The sequence below is a fragment of the Amphiprion ocellaris genome, chromosome 21 (genome assembly GCF_022539595.1).
Source record: "Amphiprion ocellaris isolate individual 3 ecotype Okinawa chromosome 21, ASM2253959v1, whole genome shotgun sequence".
In the NCBI taxonomy this organism is placed as follows: domain Eukaryota; kingdom Metazoa; phylum Chordata; class Actinopteri; family Pomacentridae; genus Amphiprion; species Amphiprion ocellaris.
Window position 1 is genome coordinate 18772596 of NC_072786.1, and position 24672 is coordinate 18797267.

At 41.3% G+C, this 24672-nt stretch overlaps 1 protein-coding gene across 22 annotated transcripts in view; it reads right to left on the reverse strand.

The window, feature by feature from the left end:
* The window catches only part of LOC111563581 (pleckstrin homology domain-containing family A member 5-like), a 294554-nt gene that overhangs the window by 39558 nt on the left and 230324 nt on the right, over positions 1 to 24672 (reverse strand). For 18 of the 22 annotated variants that reach the window (XM_055006653.1, XM_055006634.1, XM_055006642.1 and 15 more), the window contains 6 exons: positions 21219 to 21319; positions 19749 to 19864; positions 17175 to 18293; positions 8360 to 8646; positions 5287 to 5525; positions 125 to 208 (listed from right to left, as the gene is read on the reverse strand). In XM_055006653.1, the coding sequence (XP_054862628.1) occupies positions 125 to 208; positions 5287 to 5525; positions 8360 to 8646; positions 17175 to 18293; positions 19749 to 19864; positions 21219 to 21319 (1946 nt within the window). The other 4 variants (XM_035944690.2, XR_008600234.1, XM_055006646.1 and 1 more) reach the window with 4 other exon arrangements.

Below are 24672 nucleotides of genomic sequence, written 5' to 3' on the forward strand. Positions count from 1 at the left end.
ATTAAGGCATGGAGAGCTAAATATTCTCTTCATTTCACTCTGTAAGATGTTACTGAAAGCAGTGACAGAATAGATTGAATGATAAAGTAAGAATGTGCAGGGGGAGAGTTGCAGCGACACTGACCGTCTTGCCTTGCAGCGACTGTGGAGTGATGGTCTGAGGGGGGACACCGGCTGCGATGGATCGTCGATCAGGTGGGTAGCCGTACTGTGTAGGAGGTACAAGAATCTCAGGTTCACTTACTTTAGGCATTTTTAATCACATAAATTTGTGGTTCAAAACCATTTTTTGTACCCTCAGATGACCTTAAGTATCCCTGGACCAACACCAACCTTAGCTAAGGAATTGGACATAGATATAATAATATCTTCATACAACTGAAAAGTCAATATTTAGGTTTCTTTGGTCAAGTGTGCACTTATACTGTACTCCCACATCGGGTAGCAGAAACTGCAAGCTTCAAACCACGTATTCAATAGCTATTATAACCAAGCAACTCCAACCATCTTACTATTACTTTTTGATATCTATTTCAAACCATTGTCCACAACTTTTGGCTAACTTTCAGTTATTAACCTACCATTACCTATTTAGCTAATTATTGGTACCCTATAAATATATATTATTTATCATATTTTTATCCAACCACTATTTGAGCTGTTTTTTGTTGCTGCCTGCCATTTCATTTATCCACTGACTAACATTTTCAACCTTTCATCCATTATTTTCAACTGTCTAAAATTTAGCAGTAACAGTTACAAATCCATTTTAACCCTTTAACCCTTTATCCATTGAGAAGAGAGCCAGCTCAGTGGTTCAGGCTTTGCGCTACTGCTCGGAAGGTCACATATTTGTTTGTCATTGCACAGGGTACAATGAAATGCAGTCTTGCATACCCCAGCTAGTTATCCCCGCTAGGACGCTGGACTCAGAGCACAGGGTCAGCCACACAGTGGCACCCCTGGTGCAGATAGGTCTGACGCCCTTATTCAAAAGCACAACAGTGGCAGACTGTTTGATCAGTAGCCCAAAGCCTTGCTGACTCACATCTACCTCATCTGCTAAACTGACTGCATATTTGATTTCCAATGCAGTGAGGCATGTTACTCTCACTCCATATAAAGACGAGAAAGACCAAAGGGAGGGATTCACATGCACTAATATAATATAATAATATGCACACACATCAGGACCAGCTGCCAAAACATAGAACGCAAAAGCTTAGACTACAAGACACACAGAGGGAGTACGACTTCATTCTCTGTTAAGGACTCCACAATATATTTACATAGCAAACAGTTACTACCTGCTATATTAATGCTATATTTATGCTATGTTGTATTTATGTTGCAAATCTCATATATAAAACTTTTAAATTTTACACAACACAACTGTGTTGTGTAAAATTTAAAAGTAGATTTAAACTCTAATGCCATTACACAACAAGAATTAACATGCAAAAATAATGAGTAATGATGTGTGTGGAGAAAATGACAGGCAGGAACATCAGTAGCAAGCAGATGCACTAGCAATGCTCTTTTATGGAATTCATTCACTGATGTAACAAGGGGAACATCGCTACCTTAAAAGAGGAAAATTAAGAAAAACAATACGGTAATGTCTGCCATTGCTTCATCCTGCTAGATAATTGCCAACATCTGCTTTCTTTGTTAGCAAACACAGAACAGTGACTTAATTAAAGCAAATGTTATTAAATTCAGTGGCTGCGGTGGGCTGAAAGGAATTTATTCCACTGAGGGAGGACACTGTTAACTTCAACAGTTAGTGTTTATTTTACTTCTGTCTAAGTAGACAGAAGTAAAATAAACACTCTGTTAAAGTCATTCCATCTAAAATTTAACTTCACTTGCACAGCATGAGTGGATTGGGGAAAACGTTCCAACTGCTATGGGCCCCCTGACACTCAGGGGCCCCTAGAGTCTCTAGGTTTACTGAGTGCCATTTTCTTGGCAATTATCTGAATGATTGCTTGTATATTTGGAAATATGCACCACAACATGAAGTGAAATGATAAACGCCACTGCATTTTTACCTCATCGTATTATTCAGGCATAGTGCATATTTTAACTTAATTTCCATTTAATTAATATAATTAAAATAAACTAGAGATGGAGGGTTTGAATCAGGGTCCACAACAGTTTGCGTCGCCTTGGGACCCACTTGGTGGTTAATGTGGCCCTGCTGCATATCTGTTTTTTCAGTAATTTCATAAAAACATGTTGGTAGCACTACATTACTGCTGCACTAGTTACAAAAATGATGTTGTTATTCCTTATGATTGTGATTTAACAACACACTTACAGGCAACTTTAGGACTCAATAATCGACAAGGCTCATTTCTGACTTGTCCATGACATAAATGTTTTTTTAATAGATCAAGAGTTTATTTCTCACTCACTACAGTGACTAAAGAACTGAGGTTTCTAGCTGTGACAGATTCAACATTGTTACAGTTCCTCCTCTCCAGGGCTCTGAATAAAAAGCAGAACCTGTGCTGCCTGGTGGATTAAGGTGAGATGTTTACTGTGTCTAGTGTTGGTACAAAGCTGATGTGAAGTGTCACAGTGGCTCACTGTGGGGACAGAGAATGGGCTCAGGCTATAGGACTGGAGCCATTCAGTGAAGCGAGTATTGGCCACTGGCTGAAACTCAGTTCTTTCTGCATCCTGCCCATTTCTCTCTCAGTGGGGAATCTGAAGGAACATCTGTGGACTCTTTAGATCCAAAACTGTTTCCACAACTGACAAGGATGTCCACTGATGTGAGATGGGATGCCAAGCCCATTAGCAAGTGTTTGAATAGCAGACAGCTGTGTTTTGTATAATTCTCCTCCTCTGGATGAAGAAATATATGAGAACCGTAAAGCGACAGTGTGATTTCCAGCTATTTCCTATCAGTATTTCAGCTCTGATTGCCAGGATGACTTGATATTTAAAGAAACCCTTCATCATCTCAGAAAGCATGATTGCTTTCCTCTCAAACTGTGAATCAGACTTCATTACAATAATGCAATAAGAAATGCTGTCACTGCACCCAGCTCATTTTCTTTTCGGAACTACATTCCAAAAGCCTGCAAGCGCTCTCTAAACCCTACATCTTATCTTAACAGTGCTAAATCAATGACCACCAGTTTGTATTGCTCAACGGACTGGTGATTTTTGTGCAAAACATTTTACTTTGAAAGCAATTTTGTTTATTTTTACATAACCAAATTCAAAGCAGTTCTCATGGTGTTAAGGTGTTGTGGCTGAAAGTTGTGTGGTGTACTTCAGGATAATATTTTTCAGATATTTACAGTCTGTAATTTTGTTCTTTTGCTCATCCCAAAGTTTCTTTCAAGTTTCCCTGTTCAAGATTTATATCTTATCTGAAGAGGTGGTTCAAGGAAAGAAGCTGTCATATGCTGTGCAGATTGCCTCCTTGAGACTAATTCATGATTTGCTATTTTGGAGGATATTAATAAAACTGAGTCAATTCTTGTACCAGTCTAAAAGTGTTCTAAGAGAGCAACACAACATTTCTGATAGCAAGACTTGCTGTAGTGTTAAGAATTCATTTTACTTTAAGGTATTATTTGGAGATTTGACTTGGGGGATAGCAGCAGCCTATGGTGTACAGGATAGAAGAACTGGATGCAGGACGGACAAAGGCAACGGAACTATGCTCTGATGTAGTGCTGGGCGATATGACGATACATATCGTAAGAACGATAGAAAAGTGTCTATCATGCCATTTCTCTTATATCGTTTCTATCGTCTCTAACCTAATTTTATCAATTATTACAGCAAATATATCATTAAATAGCCTGCGACGATTGTATTAGTGTTGTCACTATGCATACTCTAAGTTTATATAAGTGAAAATAAAGAAGAAGAAAAAAAAGAGACTTTTCGCAAAGAAACTCCGTCTTGTGGTTTTAGCGACATGACGCTGCTTTACGTTCTTTGATTCTCATGCGGGTTTGCGACATGCTTTGTGTTACTTAAGTCATGAGTGCTGAGCGATGGACGCGCAACAGGTAGGGCTGGCCCAAATATCAGTTTGTGGGCTCCGGATATTCGGTCCCCCTTTGACGGACGGACGGAGGAATGACTTGAATATTCGGTTCGGTCCGTGAGGTCAGAGGCAGTGAGCTAAGGGAGGAAAGAGCCGAATTTTCGGCTCGGTTCGTAACGCCCGACGGGGGGTGGGGGTGGAGGTAGGAGGGGGCGAATATTCGGATCTCAAAATTAATATCTGCATAACACCATGGGGACCGAATATTCGGATCCAGCCCTAGCAACAGGTTGAAGTTTCATGGAGAAAAGTAAGCAATGAAATTTTTGTCAAACTTTTCAGACAATAACTGAAAACATACTTTGTTGTGGTATATCGTCATATATATCGTTATCGTGATATAAAATAATCCATATCGTGATATATGATTTTTTCCATATCGCCCAGCACTACTCTGATGGCTGATTTAAAATACAGAACACTGATGTTGCCAGGTGACAGCTACAGCTGCTGTCTGTGTCCTTCACAGTAATCCACAGCCAAAACACATTGATCCTTTCAGGCAGCCCCAGGAATACAGTTGAATTGTCACTGAGATTTAACTTAATACTCACACCAAAATATGGATACTTTCAGCTTGTTCTGTAGTGGATAAGGTTTAAATCGAGCATAAAGTTATGTAAGATGACACGAGATGTTAGGATCTCTATTTCAAAAAAAAAAAAAAAAAAAAAACTTTAGGTAAAAGTCCAGACTAATAATAACTACAAGTCCTCACAGGGACATGACCTTTCTAACAGTGGAAACTGTACAATTATTCAAGAAATACGGCACAAGAAAGAACTTCGGCAGACAACCCATAGTCTGAAGTGGAGGACGTCACACATGGTTGCCAGGTTAGCAAAGGGAGGGATGTAAACAACAACCAAGATGGCATGTGAAAACTCTCTGGGTATGTAGAGTGGATGCAGAAATGTTCCTTCTCAGTAATGTGACCAGAGTGGCACCATTGTTAGTAAATGCTACAAACTCTACATCTCTTTCCTCAATTCTCTGATTTATTCCAGTTTGCTCGATAATGATATTCAATTGTAAAACTAACTAGTAAATGTGGCTCTATATATTACTTAGTGTCCCTTAAGGTTCATTCAGCTTTGGGCCTCATTCTTTATGTCTGCTGTAATAGGCTTCCATCATCTGTGAACATGATACATGTAATAATTAAGTTTTATCATTACTGAGTGAATCTCTAATACCATGCTGTTTACCTTGGCGATGTGTGTCCTGTGCCGGCGGTCCAGCGTCAAGTCCCCTCTGAAGACGGGTGAGGACACCTCAGAGTGGGAGCTGCTGGGGTTGTGAGTGGGCTGCTGGCGGGGAGGGGAGAAGGTGCTGTAGAGAGCCAGGGAGTTGTGAGACGGTGAGGTAGGGATGGAGTGTGCCACAGCATGTTCAGAGATGTTGCCCATGGTCTTTGTGTTGGGCAGAGTGCCATAATGACCCACAGCTGAAAGCACAGGAGCAGCAAAAACAATGTCAGAGTGGAGTCAGAAGCTTTTCTAACCTGAAACTTTTCTGTAATGTCCATGAAATTGGAGCTGAATTCTGAAGCAGACGGGTCGGCTATTTGAAAAGACATGGGATATAAAATAAATGATATTATGTTATTATGGAACGCATAGCAAGCCTAAAAGCATGCTTAATAACACTTTCTAGGATGACATTATATGCAACCTAGTAATACAAGTAATGATGGAGGCAATCAACCCCAAACCAATATATATACTAAACAAACAAAATAAAGACACTTGAAAGTGATTTGTAAAAGGAGCTGCAGCTCCATTCAGTCCTTCAGACACAAAAACACATCCTCTCCTCAGGATGGAACATCTCAAATGGAGAACAGACAAGTGCAATTTTATAGTACAACATGCTTTTGCAAAATTTCTATGGTATTTTTTATTTTAATTGGCTATTAAATGCACTCAGCACGATGGGAGAGAAAACATACAACAATGCTTATCAATGAACTCAGCCACTGACTGAGATCCACTGTTCAGTAGAGATTATTCGCATATTCCTTTCACTACATTAACAAAATCTACTTTCAGTTAATTTCACAGTCCTCACTCTAATTCCTTTGTGTGGAACTGGAACAAATGTCTTCCACAATCTTTGCTCCTTTTGTTTGTAACATTACAGGAAAAGCCCCACTGTTCTCATCTCTTTCAAAATGCTGTTTTGCCAGAGGGAGTTGTGCTAAGACTCAGTTATGATGACATTATTACATTAGGATTCATGTGTCGCTCTTCAAGACCAAATAAACTGCTAGAAGGGTCTCTGCAAAAATCGGCCGTTGATCTGTTTTGAATCCTAAAAAACAACAACAATTTTGCTCCAAGTCACAGAAAACAAACAGTATCTCTCAGCTGGAGATATATCTGTATGTCTAAAGATACACTATATTGCCAAAAGTATTCGCTCACCTGCCTCGACTTGCATATGAACGCAAGTGACATCCCATTCCTAATTCATAGTGTTCAATATGACGTCGGTCCATCCTTTGCAGCTATAACAGCTTCAACTCGTCCAGGAAGGCTGTCCACAAGGTTTAGGAGTGTGTTTATGGGAATTTTTGACCATTCTTCCAGAAGCGCATTTGTGAGGTCACACACTGATGTTGGATGAAAAGGCCTGGCTCTCAGTCTCCGCTCTGATTCATCCCAAAGGTGTTCTATCAGGTTGAGGTCAGGACTCTGTGCAGGTCAGTCAAGTTCATCCACACCAGACTCTGTCATCCATGTCTTTATGGACCTTGCTTTGTGCACTGGTGCACAGTCATGTTGGAAGAGGAAGGGGCCAGCTCCAAACTGTTCTCACAAAGTTGGGAGCATGGAATTGTCCAAAATGTCTTGGTATGCTGAAGCATTCAGAGTTCCTTTCACTGGAACTAAGGGGCCAAGCCCAGCTCCTGAAAAACAACCCCACACCATAATCCCCCCTCCACCAAACTTTACACTTGGCACAATGCAGTCCGACAAGTATCGGTTCTCCTGGCAACCGCCAAACCCAGACTGGTCCATCAGATTGCCAGATGGAGAAGCGTGATTCGTCACTCCAGAGAAGGCGTCTCCACTGCTCTAGAGTCTAGGGCGGCGTGCTTTACACCACTGCATCCCACGCTTTGCATTGCACTTGGTGATGTATGGCTTGGATGCAGCTGCTCAGCCGTGGAAACCCATTCCATGAAGCTCTCTGATGAAGCACTGTTCTTGAGCTAATCTGAAGGCCACATGAAGTTTGAAGGTCTGTAGCGATTGACTCTGCAGAAAGTTGGCGACCTCTTCGCACTATGCGCCTCAGCATCCACTGACCCTGCTCCATCAGTTTACGTGGCCTATCACTTGGTGGCTGAGTTGCTGTCGTTCCCACACACTTCCACTTTCTTATAATACAGCTGACAGTTGACTTTGGAATATTTAGGAGCGAGGAAATGTCACGACTGGATTTGTTGCACAGGTGGCATCCAATCACAGTTCCACACTGGAATTCACTGAGCTCCTGAGAGCGACTCATTCTTTCACAAATGTTTGTAAAAACAGTCTGCATGTCTAGGTGCTTGATTTTATACACCTGTGGCCATGGAAGTGATCGGAACACCTGATTCTGATTATTTGGATGGGTGAGCGAATACTTTTGGCAATATAGTGTATATGTAAATAATACTCTCTACAACACTAAAGGCACTGCCATTAGATTGTTCACGATTGAACAAAAATGCAACAGCCCCCTTCGATGCGCGTCAGAGACACATCAAACTAATTTGTAATTAGAAAAAAAGGTTACACAAACAACCTGGGGGCTTTTCACAATGCACTACACATGAAAACAACTTTCTAGGTGGTTTAAAAAAAATACAAAGAAGTGACCTTGATGGCATTGGAGATGTCCTGCTTATGGTCCTGCATTTCTTGTTTAACAGTGCCTATCAGGAAAATGCTTTTTGGACCACAGAGAATTATCTGTTTGTTGTTCACTGGAACAAATTGTCAGAAGGCTGTGTTGCAGCCCCATATTCTGTCAGGAATTCAGGCTCCTGATCTGCTACCAAACTCTTCTGTTGCTACCAAAACAACAAAGCCACATATCTCGTACTAATTAGCAAACATGAAAGGCAAAGAAAGGGATTTTTTATTAAAGCATAAAATTATGACAAGGGTATGCAAAATGTCAGAAAGTCAACAGATTAGACATGGAACTTACTAACCTAAGAGAAAATTCCATCCTACCCAGTCAGTTCTGTCAGTGTACAAGAGGCGTATTCCTTTTGGTGTTGTGTACCTGTTGGCTGAGCCAGACTTTGCCTGGAGAAAGCCTGTCTCTGCTGCCACTCATACAGCTGCCACATGGTATCGTCCCTCATCGACCGCCGCTTCTCTGCTGTGCTGACGGTGGTGTTGGAGGCTGGACACAGGGCCCGGTCATACATGGAGCCCACCACGCTGCAGATGCTTTCAGGCCTCACCATGCTGTTGCGAGGCAGGGTGCGATAGCCCTCAGGGTAGCGGGGTACGATCTGGGCACGGTGGCTGGGCAAATTCCTGGGTAACGTTTGGTAGGATGTAACACTGGAAGAGAAAATGGACTGATGAAAAATGAGGATTTGCTAATCACCGCAGATCATGGGTGTTTCAGTTTCCCATCATTATGGGGAGGTCAGAGGTTTTGCCGCATGTAATTTATGTGTTTAACTCTTGTTTAATAAAGACTGTTTAAGATAGCTGATTGCCAAACTCCATTAAGAATTGGAGTACTGTGTAAAATACAACAGTTATCGTTCAGCACCTGACTTTAAAGTGTTTGATCTTAGTACTTTTTTTGAAGCTATGTGCAGACTTGTTCATTTTTTCTTTTAAAATGAATGCCTTCTGCTATGTTTACAGCTTGAGTCACAATACTCTAGTATTTTAGGATCTCTAGAATGCCAGGAACTACATGAAGAGACACCAAAGTACACGTTGCTCCCTCATTTGTCCTATTATGTGGCCATTTTCCAGGTGAAAGCAAAGTCATCAGCATTGACTACCAGTGGCTAATTTAACATGGGTAATGAATTAAAGACTTTGTTTGAACTTGTCTCTTCCAACAGCTGTTGTGCAATTTAGTAAATCTCTCATTTTAATTTTGACCATTACTGTTTTTCCTGCGTAGTAATTAAGGGAAAACCCAGTCTTCACAATAGATTCTTGTCACCTCAGCCTAAGTGTAAATGAGAAGTCTAAAAAAAAAAAAAAAAATCAAAGTTTTAATCCTAAATTAGTCTCAACTTAATGACACAGCAGAGCAGATGGGAGACAAAACCTGCTGTCCTTGATGTGTGCATTATGCAGTCATGCCACAGCTACTACAAGTGTGACAAAGAGAAATGTGCTGCCCAGTGTCAGAAAGCTTGGTCTCAGTCGCAAATCATGGGTCTTGCAACAGGATAATGATCCAAAACCAACAGCTAAAAACACCCAAGAATGGCTAAGAGGAAAACACTGGACTACTCTGAAGTGGCCTTCTATGAGCCCTGATCTAAATCCTATTGAACATCTGTGGAAGGAGCTCAAACATGCCGTCTGGAGAAGGAACCCTTCAAACCTGAGACAACTGGAGCAGTCTGCTCATGAGGAGTGGACCAGAAGACCTGCTGACAGGTGCAGAAGTCTCACTGACAGTTACAGAAATGGTTTGATTGCAGTCATTGCCTCAAAAGGTTGTGCAACAAAATATTAAGTTAAGGGTACCATCATTTTTGTCCAGACCTGTTTCATGAGTTTATTTTTTTAAAATAATTCTTTTGAACCACGGTTCAAAAGCAATGTCTGATTGTCATTGGTTAATTTTCATAGAATTTTTATTTATTATTACATTTGTCAGATTCAAATTATTTCTGTGACCATTGTGGGTTTTTCTTTCATTAACCGAGGGGTACCAACAATTTTGTCCGTGTGTACTTACAAAAACATAACCTGGTTACTTCAATCCTTCCTTTGTAGTACGCCCCCTTCTGTTTCTCGTCTTCAGTATATTTAAACCTCACCTACTAGTGTTATTTTGAACCACACAGAACAATGTGAGGCTTAAACGTCAGACAATTCCCAAATCTCGTCTTTGATATCAGCTATTGTTTCCTTTCCTTTTTACATATTGATTAGTTTCTGTAAAATTCAGTTGATTCTTGCTGCTGTCTTCTTGTGTCACAAAACATTGTGTTACTGTCCTTTGCTAATTTGCTGCATTAATTTCTGACCTGACCTGTCCAAGATCTCATGAATGTTAATGTCTATTACTTCCAAATTTGTGGTTTATGTATGATTTACTTTTACTATTTACTATTACTTTTGTCAGATTCAAATTATTTCTGTGACCACTGTGGGTTTTTCTTTCATTAACCAAGGGGTACCAACAATTTTGTCCATGTGTGTAGGTGGAAACAATTACAGCATCACAGAGGTGTGAACCAAGACAGAGCCAAGAAGTAACATCAACCAAGACATACAAGGAGAGACTCCTTTAACACAAAATGGCATTTAAACTAAACTATAACCCTAAACCATTACACACCCAGTTACTTCTAACATTTACCCACATATTTTAATGTGGTTACATTTACCTAACAGAGCATGGAAAACTGCATAAAAACACTAAACTACCAAATGCATCCACAAATTCAGCATAAACACCTGCACTGGCTGTCATCTGGCAGCCACTGAATCAAAGCCTTTAATCAGGGTGTACTGAATAGGAACCAGCTTAATTTTCAGTATGTGTGTGCCTTGACATGTATAGTGTGCTTGACTGGGTTTAATTATATTGCTTTTATTAGCAGAACTCTGCTTCACTTTCAATTTGACCTAGGATCATGAAGTAATGAGAGCCTCGTTATCATTACAGCCATTAGCAGCTAATCACAAAATGGAACGCTTCATTTTCTGGGACTGCAACTTTGACCTTATGAGTCCATGAAGATATATTATGGTCGCTGATACTTAGACTCCCTATAAGCATTTGTCACCTCAATGGGTAGAGCATCAGTCTTTGTTCACCTCAAGCTTTTGCATTCAGATGAAAGGAACCTGATACCAGCCTCTGTACAGTGAGCAGGCATGGACTGATGGGCTATAAAAGATCAAACATGGATACTTTGCACCATACAGGCAGTTCTCCAGTGTCCAGAAAATACATTCCCATACAACGTCAGCAACCAATCAAACACTGGATGTGAACTCATCACCCTGGTAACCCTGGTCTCCTGGTTGTTGGTCTGTTGACATATGTGTCTGTACTAAGCAATTGTCAATTAGAGCTTTATCACCAATTGATTGTAGGAACTTGTGGCTGACAGGGCTGCAGACAGATAGCCATCCTCACTAGCCCCCCTGCCCCCCACCCACCCACCCACCCGCAAACACACACACATGCGCGCGCGCACACACACACACACACACACACACACACACACGTACACACAAAGAACTTTGAAACTCATATTAAGTCTCTGCTGTTTGGAACACTGTGCTAAATTTAGCCATTACCAGTTGCTAGGAGCAGATGTAGCTATTTTTCTGGCTCTGGCATAGCTAGATAATGTTTATTTTAGTATGGATCAAACTAACTACTAATATAATCAAACAATGCAGCAACCACAATTATGAGGTGATTGGCCAGGTCTGCGAAGGTGAGGAAACGGGTATAGTAAGGTTTCAGTGTGTCTCTTCAGCTTGTTTTCATTCTTTATACAACTACTTTCATCATTTTTTCTGTGCACAAGCAAGAACAACAGCAGACTGCATTCCATTATCCCCCATGATGGTTCATTGTATCTAGTCCTTTAATATGGCAGGTTCTTCAACCTCCACAGCTGCTCAGAACACACTTCTGCTTTCAGAAGTGACTTGACAGTAGTGCTGGGCGATATGGAAAAAATCATATATCACGATATGGATTATTTTATATCATGATAACGATATATATGACGATATACCACAACAAAGCATGTTTTCAGTTATTCTCTGAAAAGTTTGACAAAAATTTCATTGCTTACTTTTCTCCATGAAACTTCAACCTGTTGCTAGGGCTGGACCCGAATATCCGGTCCCCATGGTGTTATGCAGATATTAATTTTCAAGTCATTCCTCCGTCCGTCCGTCAAATCCCCCCCACCCCCCCACCCCCCCACCCCCCACCCCCCGGACGTTAAGGAGGGGACCGAATATCCGGAGCCCACAAACTGATATTCGGGCCAGCCCTATCTGTTCTGCGTCCATCGCTCAGCACTCAATGACTTAAGTAACATAAAGCATGTCGCAAACCCGCGTGAGAATCAAAGAACGTAAAGCAGCGTCATGTCGCAAAAACCATAAGACGGAGTTTCTTTGCGAAAAATCTTTTTTTCTTCTTCTTTATTTTCACTTATATAAACTTAGAGTACGCATAGTGACAAGACAACACTAATACAATCGTCGCAGGCTATTTAATGATATATCTGCTGTAATAATTGATAAAATTAGGTTAGAAACGATAGAAGAGAAATGGCACGATAGACACTTTTCTATCGTTCTCACGATATGTATCGTCATATCACCCAGCACTACTTGACAGCATTTCATACAAACTACTTTGCATGCCTTTAATCCTGCATGGAAAACCCTGATTACTTAGTCAAGCTGGTGGCAGTAACCGTGCACCACAGCTTAGATATGGATGATGGATTATAGATCTAGAGCCACACTGATCATGTTTCTAAAAGACTGTACAGATTCTGTTTGAAAGATCTTTCATGTGGCTCCACTATCACAGACTTATGTGGGCAGATGGACACTATCGTATTAGAGGCAAGAAATAAAACCCAAACTCATAATGTCCTTATAGTTAGTCTTTTGTGTTTTCACAACAGTGCTTCCTGAAAAAAATTTCTTCAAGTTACTTGTCATATGTCAGGCAATCATCCATCGTAACTACAACATAGCTGATGATCTTTCAGTTTTGGTCAAAGTGATGCTCGTGACTAAAGTAGAACTTAATGACTGACAGTCTGAGTGTCAAGGCTCCCTCCTCAGTCCCTGCCTCAACGCCCTCCTGATCACCTCCTCCTCCTCACCTGGTCTCCACTCACTCCCTACAGCAGCTGCCTGCAATAACCAATCAGTGTCATCAGAACTGTGGGCAGCCGTGATGCGGCACACCTGTTCTCCATCTCACTCCATAAAAGCCAGCTCCACACTCAACACCCTGCCAAATAGTTGCTTCAGCTCCAAGCAGTTTGGTTGGCCTCTGCACATTCTGTTTGTGTTCACCTGCAACTGAGAACTAATCTCTTCTCCTGTACCTGCAGTCTCAGCTGGTCACGCTGCCCTGGCTCCTCGGTCACTCCTGTCCACCACCAAACTCTGAACCAGCGTTCACCTCGGGAGGAAGAGGTGTCTTGTCCCGGCCTGCCTCAGCCTGTCCTCGCTGCCCCAGCCTCTGGATCTCCAGGACTGCTAAAACCACTCTCTGCCGCCCATCCACCCCAGCTGTGAACAAAACCTGGACCGCCGGTCTCCGGTAGCCTGTCTGCCCCTTTTCCAGTCTCTAGTGAGTTCCTTAGTTAGAGTGTTTCCTGGTTTTAGTTTCACGTTGATTTAGTCCTTAGTTTCTGTCACTCACTCCCCCTTAGTTCTGTTGACATACTTATTTTGTACAAAACAAATTTAATTTCTGCTTGATCCTGCCGTGAGTTTGTGTGTTCTCGACCTGGGTTCACCACCACCCCCGTGACACTGAGAGGAAAACATACAATAACCAAGGCAGATGTGGGGTCATTGCTCCTTTCCAAGCCTCTGAAGGGGACATGCACACTGAAAAATACATCACGTTTGTGCTCTGGGGCTGTTTAATGATTTCCTTTTTGCTTTTCAAGTCTCTCTTTTTGCTTACATACACAAAACAAGAATTTCTTGCTGAGACCAAAATAAAGGAACTGACTCTGAATGCTCTCCAAGTTTGTGGGAATATTTGGCAGAAATAATATCAGCGTTTGCAAGAATCTGAATTAATTTTGATTAATTGTTAATGACCCAATTATATTCTTCTCCAGCTTCCCCACAGAAATTACACAGATTGTTGTTCTTCAACTCTCAGTAAAGGGGTTTGGCTTTGTGACAGTCTGCCTTTTGGAGACTTAGTTGTGGTAAAAACACCGATAGAGTATACAATTTACTACATAGCGGCACTGTATTCTAGATTGATTCATATTTATATATCTATATCTCTCTATCTCTCTCTCTCTCTCTCTATCTATCGCTCTCTCTCTCTCTATATATATATATATATATATGTATATGTTTATATACACACACATGCACACACACGTGTGTGTGTGTATTTTTGTATATAACAGAAATATTGTTTTCATTTACTATTTATTTCCCCTGCTTCTATTTTTACATTTCTGTACTGCTGTTAAAACTCGGCAAACAATTGTGAAACAGGTGTGATTGGCAATACTTAGTAAATTAAACTACAAAGGAAAACAGCATCTAATACAATCATTAAATGTGCAAATTGTCTGGTATTCCTCCACAGCCACTGGCTAACAAATCTATCATTAAGTTACACTTAAAGCTATTTTGAATCTTGCTGTCCAATTTTTCAATTTTTGCTTTCCAGTTGATGCAAAATAAGTGGGGATTGTTAATTTATCTATTACACATAGAATAGATATATAACAATAATAACAGATACATAATAATTTGGTACCACTCCGACCGGTTCTATGTGAAACCAGTGCTTGCAACAGGTTCCGAGGTATGTATTGAATATGCACAAACCGGCATTAGGTTAATGGATACACTATCTTGACTGCAGTCTGAATGAAAGTAGCATCAAGGGGTAAACAGAAAAGATGTATGTCTGAACAGGACTTGACTTGCACACCTGAATAACTTTACATGCAGAATATGTGCCTTTAGGAGAATTTACCCCTTAAATTTTGGCCAGATAGTGTTCTCTGACAAGAGTTCTTGAGGTTTACAGTGTCCGTACATAGACTGAAAAGGAAAAAGAAACTGAAACACATCTGGGAACATATGAGTACACTCACATGCATGTTATCACTTCTACCACCACTGTACTATGCCCTACTCTTCTCACTTTAAATCAGGACACAGTGTTAACAACAATAACAATCAGTGCTATAAAAAAAAGTTTTTCCATTCCCCTTCTTTGTGCCAAGCGCTGATAAAGATGGCAAATGTGACTCGGCAGCACTCAGCTTGCTCTGCTCTCATTACAGTCTCATTTCCATGACTTATTCATGGGAGCAGAAAGAGAGGTGAAGTGCTGAGAGCAAACGGAGAGTCAGCACTCTGCATTTCTGTTCCGCTACGTTTGTCAGTTCAGCTGGCTAAACGGTAGCTGAACGGCAGTGTTCCCAACTGAAGTACACATCTGTGGTGACACAAAGAGCTTTTAGCTCCCTGTGGCCTACAAGGTTAGAGCACTAACATGGTCACACAGGGAAAGATGGGACAGGAAAGATGGAATGGTTGTGCAGGAAATGAAAAAAGGTTTGAAATCTGTTGGAAGAACAGATCTACCAGGATGAGAGCTAGTGAAGAAGCCCTAGTGATCTGTTTAAAGATACTGAGGATTTCGTGGACTCTGTGCACATATTGAGAAGTCGATCTTACAAATCCAGTTGAGCTGTCTTAGCTGACTATGTAAAGGTCTACAAAGGATGTTGGTGCATGAATGTGTCTGCTTGCAGTCATTTTATATTATCTTACTTAGTTTCACAGTGAGTTGTGTATTTTAATTTGGGGTATAAACACCACTGGTATGAGTTCAGTGTAAGAGTGGAAAAAAAGTTGAAGGATGCACTTTTCAATTAAAACCAAATAGACAAACATACTAATTTTTACTTCATTTTATTACAAGAATTGTCTACGTTCATGCTGTCACTGCTAATTCAGTGGCCTGCCTAAAATCTCCAATTCATAATTTATTACTCCGCCAAGGAAACCGTCAGATTTATGTGACGATCGGCCTACATTTGTCTGTGAATCTGTCTGTGTGTCCTGTGCAACATTACTCAAAAATGGACTAATGTATTTGGATGAAACTTTCAGGGAAGGTCAGAAATGACACACGGACCACTTCATTAGATTTTGGCAGTGATACAGCTTATAGTCTGGATCCATGGATTTGCTAAGGATTTCCCATTGCGAGATAGCGGCCGGCATGGCGTCACTGTAACCATGACAAGTGAATGCTGCATCAGCTGCCTGATAACGATCGCATGATTGCAATCCTACTACTGACTTATCGGGACTTATCCGTCGGAAATGATACATAAAACAATTGATGAAACTGTGGGGGTGTTTCTGAGTTTTCCTTCCATCCTTACGTTTATTGTCGTACTTTTTTGCAGCCTCTTCCTCATGTCAAGAAACGGCTTCTTAGATAAACACTTCCTGTGCCGCAGGAATGGTGCCAAAAATAAAAGCCTGTAACATTAAAAATTACGCCTTCAAAATAAAAGCATGGATTGAATGGTTATTTTAACACTAGCAAAACAAAGCCTTGCAAAAAGTGATGAACTGATCAACAGACCTTTATAAGAGTAATTTACACATATGTAGGTCACGCAATTCAGTATCCATATAATAACGTACACATGCATATCACACGTTTGTGCTCAGGTCATTTTCTTTGTGGGTAGATCTATGTTAAATGGCCACATTCTATAGTGCTGTGGTTTCTGATCATCAATAATAACAATAAAAATAAAATGCTGCATTTCTACAAAAAAATGTGCTGCATTTCTGACAATGCCATATGGGGGAATGAACAGCCTTGGCAGAGTACTGTGCTCTCTTGTTGTGCTTTTATTGTTGTAGTAGTATAAGGTAGAGATAGATTTGCATCTATAATCCATCGTGTTATAATTAGAGCAAGAATTACTCTCTGATTGAAGGTGTCGAGACTGTTTCACCTTCTAGTCAGAAGTGTGCTTTAGACTGGTCAGTAGTCTGCAGTACACACGAATGGTCTTTTGACATATCAATACCCAAATGATTAACACAGTCCAATAAGCAAAGTATCCATGTTCAAACTCAGTCACCCTCACCTCCTCGTGTCATCATCCAGTCCTCTCGTCCTGTGTGTGCGCACCCAGTGCTCCAGCTGCTGCATGGAGTTGGTCCTGGACAGGCCTGTTCCTGGCTCCTGGACTGGATCTGGAGACTTCACAGGAACCCTGGTCATGCTGCTGTCCACCTCTGCTGGGCTGCAATCCCCACGCTGCTCTACTGGCCCGGACCCTGAGCCGTTGACCTGCACAGGTTTCTGGGTGGTGAAGTTGGCCTGGCTCTGGCGAGATGCAGACACTGCAGCTGCGATTGCAGCAGCCTGAGCTGGCTGCAGCTTGATGCTGCTGATTTTAGTCAGAGACCTTTCTGTACTCGGGTCTCTCTGGAAGCCATATTTATCCCCATCACAAACTGTAGCATACTTCTCTGCATCTCTCAGAGTAGCATATTTATTGCCCTCTCGTAGCGTACAGTATTTCTTCACTTCCTTCAGAGTTCCATATTTGTCCACAACATGTATGGTGCCATATTTATTCTCTGTCACCCTCATGGTGCCGTACCTCTCTGTCTCCTTTAATGACAACTGTCTCTTCACCTCCTTTTGTGGAACATATTTCTGTTCTTCTTTCTGGAGTGTGTGCCGGTCACCCACCTTCTGAAGTGCATACTTTTCTCCATCCTTTGTGAGCAGGTACTTCTCTCCATCTTTAGATGGAGCATATTTCTCTTCTGTCAGCGGCACTGTGTGCTTATCATCCACTTTCTGAACAGCATATTTCTCCAGATCTCTATGAATAGCGTACACCTCTCCATCTTTCTGCAGTGAGTATTTCTCCCCATCCTTTCGTAGCAGGTACTTCTCTCCATCCTTATGGAGGAGGTACTTCTCTCCATCCCTCTGAAGCATGTAGCTCACTCCATCTTTCTTCAGCGAGTACCTCTCTCCATCCCTCTGTAATGTGTAGTATTCCCGCTCCCTCTGGTTGTTGTGTTTCTCTTCTTTTTGCCGTTTGTTGTCGGCCCGTGACAGAGAGTGTTGCCGCACAGGTTCTCGGTTGCGTTCGTTGTTCTGGATCTCAGGCTGCGTCAGAACTCTGTGGTTCAGTAAGTTGTTCAACTCCTGAGGTGTCCGTTGGTCCACTTTCAATTTGTCCAATCTGTGATGGAAGAAAGAGTTTGAATTGAAAAGAGAGAGGCAAAAATACCAAAGAATAAAGAGTTTACTAAGACTTCAACGATAACTTTTGTGTCAAAAGTCATGTGTTTGTGTGACAGCCTTTAGCTTTCTTTCACCCTCTTTTTTTCTGGCCTGCTACAGCTTAGAAATTTCTTAACTCTATCAGAAACCCCTGACAGTTCAGGAGCGGAAGGAGTCTAGGTTCACTGGATATTGATATAGATAGAAAAGAACTATGGCTTCATCTTTAGAACTACTTTCTCCTCAGACTTGTGCATATTTTACTAATTGTGAGTGTGAAACAACCTAGATCAGAGAATGTACTGCACTGCATTGAACTGTTGAGATCTGGGAACTGGTGGTGTTCTAGTCTGTTTCTTGCAGTCAGACTCGCAATAATTTTGAGTTTGGAAAATGAATCCTTAGTAGTCACACAGAGGGGTGGTTTAAACCTAAGTAATAGTAGAAACTCACAATGAATAGCAAATGTCATGTCGCTTTAAGACACACCAAAATGACTTTTCCCTAACCCATCATCCATAAGCGGATTACACCACATCATAATGTGGCACATTCACTCATAAGTGGCTGAGACTTGCGCCCTGAGTCCTGTGCTAGATACATGACGTTTTGATTAATACTTCAGTGGTGTGTTCCACCTGTTAATGGAACCACCACAGTATTAGACATTCACTATTGAGGCAAAACATTGTAACCAATGACTAATATGTTTGTCCTTTGCCTGCACAACAGCTTCAACTTGCAGATGCATAGTCTCTACAGGACCTCTGATGGCACCAAGACATTTGAGCCTTGGGAGCTGCAATAAGGAGGCATTGTGGATGAGACTTGTTCCAAAACATTCCATAACAAATTGTCTCCAGGTAGTAGTCTGTCCATCCAAAGATGACTGTTTGTAGACTCATGTGCTTTAGCAAAGCTGAATTTCACAGTTTTGCTCTAAACAGCAAGCAATTTTGAATAATTGGACATAAATATCAATATGCTAAAGATCGTTGTCAGCGGTGTTTACGCTGTACTCCTGATTCCTACCACTTGCCCCTGTAAGTGGTAGGAATCAGGAGTCCAGTGTATTTACCAGCATTTACCACCTGGAAGTCATTCAAAATGGGAATGTGGCTTTCCTTAATCAGTTGCAATTTTTTTTGGTACTCATCAAATAACTGTGAATATGATAAACTTATCCATGAAACTGTTTTAGTTTTCCCCAGTCTTCCCAAGGCAAAAACTCCAATTGAGCACTTTTAGAGGCATTTAGGCATACTCTAGTAAAGTTATTAAATATTTAATTAATAGATTTCTGGGACTTTTAGGCTATATAGTGCTCAGATTTGCAATATAAAGTTTTGTTCCATCATGGTTGAGTGTATCTCATGTTTCACAGCCATCATGTGTGTCTATGGCAGGCACCAACCTTCTGGTGGGCTCAGTGTGTACAAGAGCAGCGTCGGTCATCACTTTCATCCAGGACTCCATCTCTTTGGCTGTGTCAGTACAGAAATAATATGTCCGCATGTTGGGGTGAGTGGCCTGACAGTTGGAGGGGAAGAAGGCGGGGAGAACACATACAGTGAGAGAGAAAAATAGGAGGGGGAGACATAGTTTGACAGAGAGGGAGAGCAGGGAGGAGATAAAACATAGCATGAGAAATAGATTTGGATAATGACTTTGAAATAACAGCAGGGAGTCTTTCTATAAATTCTGCTGGAAGAGTGTTTTTGTATAGAGTAACTGTTTGTGCATGTGCTCTCTGCCTGCTTTTCCATATGTGTTTTAGCTCAAAAACACACAGAGGAGTGAAATTCTTAAAGGTTCTTGGTAAAGGCAAAGCGGTATACATTAGAAAACACTGAGGTTTGAATGCATGTGTTTGATTATGTTGTATATCATGGCCTTTCTTTACAGCTTTCATGAAGTGAAATAAGAATTCTGGTGGTTTTACGCAGAGATGTCTCTAGTCTACAGGTCAGATAGTTGTGTGACCAATAATTACATCAGCTACTGAAATAAGGTGGTTAAAATGACCCAAGTTGAAACCAGGTGACTTCATCTACGTGGGTATTAAATGTTAATATTAAAGTCGATCATATTAATTTGACTGTGGAAAGCCAAAGTCATGGATAATATGTGGTTAACTGTGCAACCTATTTCATATGTAATTGAAAAAAACAAAATTATGTTTCTGAAGTCCTCTGCCAGTGTATACCATCCAACAAACATTGTTTCTCAATATACACAGACCAAAACTTCCTCCCTGGCCATATCTGACAACCCACATTAAAGCTGGAGATGCCACGCAAGTAACAATCCCAGCACATGACCAAAATAAATGAAAGTGTCTTCTTGTGCACAGATTAGACAAATAGAAAGCTTTATTAGTGAATTTTTAGCTTCCAACATACTTCTTCAGAACTTAATTTTTCACACCATCTTCCAATTTGGTACAACTATGAACATTTTTGATTCCCAGTGTGGTTAAACACATCATACAATACAAACTAGTCCTTTGGTGTTAGTGGACATATTTTTTTCTAATTTGGACAGAGACCGGCAAACTGCATATGCTTAATGCTACACTAGGGCTAACCATGTCTTCACTTGACTTCTGCATTTATCTGTATTCTCACCTCAAAAAAAAATTGCAAAATGTTTAACTCTTTCTTTTAAAACAATCTCGGTAATATAGATTATTTACTGGAGGTGAGTACATGAACAGTGTCAGGCTAAAAGCATTTGAGTAAACACTTCTTATTCTGAGCTGTGATTTCCATAAAATGAGCCACATTCAGGCAGCGAGGATGATAAACTGTCATCACCGATAATTAGAACCTAATGAAAAACCTACTGAGGTAACCTTGAAGCTTGGCACTAGACTGTTGCGTACCTTGAAGGCGTATTTCCTGCTGATGTGGTCATCCACCGACAACATGGAGATGTGAAAGCTGGGCAGCAGAATACTTCCCAGGATGTTATCTTCTTTTTCATCTGCAGCAAACAAAGTCACCAGTCGAATGAGGTGTCATATTAGAGGCAGACATTGGTACCAAAGTCACATGCTCCTACTTCACTGTACCTTGGCTAAGGTTCAGTGGACACGGATAAATAAGGATTTCAAATCAGGCTGCAGCTTAGATATTAAGTTAGACCAACAACAAACAATACAAAATATTCATCTTTTGTTTGCATGATGTTTAGCACATGCCAAACAGAACGTGGGGATGCTTGATATGCATGTGGGGTTGAATGAAGGGATTTCTAAGTCTGACATTTGCATATTTATTAGCCACAGTATGATTCAGTTAGATTTAGTATAAAAAGTGGGGTTCTTGGTGGGAGCTCTAAAAAATCTGAACAGCAGGATTTTGCATGAGTGCTAATCCTTTCAGCACATAAGCGTACAGCACTTGATAGATGTAAACACACATGAGCTTAACAAAATAACAATAGCAAAGCTTCAATGATACAACATTGGGGTGGTGTGAGTAGCAGCAGTAGTTAATGATGGCATTAGAGAATCTGCTAATTATGCTGCTTGTTGCCAGACCTGTTATTTAAAAACTGATTGAGATCTGCGTTGAGTGAAGAGCCACTGGGATATCCTATGTAGAAGTTTTATAGTGAACCAAAAAAGCTTTTCAATGCTAATCTATTCACTGCTGAGTGTTACAGGCTGGGCTTAGCCCCACCCCCTTTCGGCCGCTCATTCCCTTGCCGGTGTGTTGCTGGTCTGTGGGGCTCTCTGCAGCTGCTGATCAGTGGACTGGTCGCGGCTGCGAGAGCCTCACACCTGTAGCGCATTTCCATCTGCTGCTATAAAGACCGGCTTCACACTGCAGGGGACGTAGGATCAAATTGCCTCAGTTGGTGGACAGGCACGAGACGGTCGAGTCCTGCGAGGCCCTACAGCCGCCGGAGCAGCCTGGGTTCTTCCCCTGCCGTCCTGAAGTGCAGGACGTGGACCCCTGCTGCCCTGTCGAGAGAGGGTGTGCAGTAATAACTGTGCTGTAAAGCATGTTGCAGCTTTCATGAGATATTCTAGGCCATGAACTAAAGGCAGTGTGGTGCAGGCTCAGGCATGGCTGCTGCACCAACTGCAGCAAAAATCTATAGAGCCTCCAGCCAGCACTGCTGTTTGCTTTAGCTGGAGCTGCTCAGCGAGCCCTGCAGCTTCTCCGGCGCCATTCCTGCTGCTGAATTATTGAGATAGAGAACACACACAAAGAGCAAGAATATGAGGGAATGAGATAGCTGGCATGTCGGGAGATGCTGTAGGTATACATTGCAGCGTGAGTGGGTGTTTTCCTGTAACTGTTTTTTTTTTTTTTTTTTGAATGACTGACATTTCAAGGTTCTTCCAGGTTCAGCGGGGTTTGAAGAACCAGAAAATCTTCCCAGCAAACTTCTGATTTTTCAATTGAGTTCATGACGGCAGTGTTTACATTCCTTGGTAAATTTTACTATAGATGAAGATAACAGATTGATTAAAGGATAATTCAGGTGTATTACATTGTGGATCTTATTTTTGTACCTTCCATCCTGTTGGTCATAGCAAGGTTGTAAGATGAGAAGAAGGAAAGACGCAATCTCACTGTAAATACAGAGAAAACTACTGGAAGTCAAACTGGCCTTTGCAATTAGGGCTAGGAAGTACAATGTGTAATAGCAGCCTGCCGTACATTCTGGCATAGTGTTTGTACATTGTGAGACTGATGTAATGAGGGCAATTCATGGATGACAACTGGATGAAAGCATCTTCGAAACAGCAAAGCTTGTCATGTTCCAGGCCCTTTGGGGATGTGCTGGAACAAGTCTTATTCCAAGTACTTACAGGACTTAAAGGACATGTGTGTAAAATTTACAAGGCTTTGCTCAAAGAAATGAAACATAGTATCTACAATTATGGTTTTAGTAGTGTTGTATGTACTACAAATATTGTGTTTTCTTTAGCTGTGAATAAGGCCTCCATATCTACAGGAAGCAGATCATCTTTCTACAGTAGCTGAGGACAGACAAACCAAACACTGGATCTAGAGGGGAGGGGGCGTTTTGCATTTTTATGTTGAAGAGACAGCCACCATAGGTTCTCCTACACACTTGGAATGGTAGATGAAGGTGAAATGTTCACTTGGTTGCAATCTGCAACCTCACAGTTAACGCTACTAAAACTTCCACGCTGGCCCTTTTGGTGCCAGACAACATGGAGCAGCTTCAGAGGTCTTGTACAGTCCTGGCCTTGGCATGTCAGAGCTGTTTTGGCAGAGCATGAAGGACCAACAGATACCCTGCTTTAGATGTTCACATGACAGCTGTAATCATCAGTTATCGCCTCACTCTAGTAATACTAGAAGCATTATGTAAACACACTGAATGAATTTATTTAGCAGACACCTAACAACCTGACTGACAGAAGGTACTTAGAATAAAGCGACAGGGCAGGCAGGACAAAAATGGAAAAAGAAGAGGTTATAATCAGAAAGCTAAGCACGTCATTGTCCTTCCTGAGGACGCCTGAGACTCCCGTCTCCGGCTGGCTAAGCCAATAAACATCCAATTCTCCCCTGGGTTTGTCATGAAAGCGGCTGCTGATTGCGCTCTGGGAGCAGCTAATTTGTCAATTTATGTGGATAGAAAAATCCTTCTCAAGGGTTTAGAGATACGAAGGAGGAACAGATGAGCTTTTGTGAACACAAAGTTCTAAATTAGTGGTGCAGTGTGGGTGTCCTACTGTGGGTGAAAGCAAGGGCGACTACTTCAAACTGACAAGGACACTTGACCTCCTGAACCCTGACTTTAACTTCTACACTGATCTTAGTTACATGATAAACACAGCATTTCCCCAACACTGTGACAGACTTTCATTTTGGTTATCTGCACCACCTACATCACCTTGTAGCTGTGTGATCTTCTCTGCTGGGTATTACAAAGGGAGCATTTTCAATGGGAAACATTTAAAATTGAAAGCATGACGAATAGTACTAGTGAGAAAATATACAAACAGTGACAAATTAAAGGAAAACCTGAACCCTTGACCCCTACAGGGAGGGATTCTGCATCTCTCTGTTATCCTGTGGAGGGGATTTTGCTGCCTCAGTTTGGTTCCACTTGTCCCTTTAGAGTGAAGAGTTACTGTAAATCCATACAAAGTTGTTCTGAGTAAACACCTTGCTGTTAAAACATTTCCATTCTGATGGGAGCAGTCTGTTCCAAGATGACAATGTCTCCATTGATACGTCACAAAGTAGTCACTGAGTGGTTTAATGAGAGTGATGTGAATTATATGCTATGGCTTTCACAATCACTAGATCTCAACCCCGCTGATCACAGTAAGGGAGATGCAC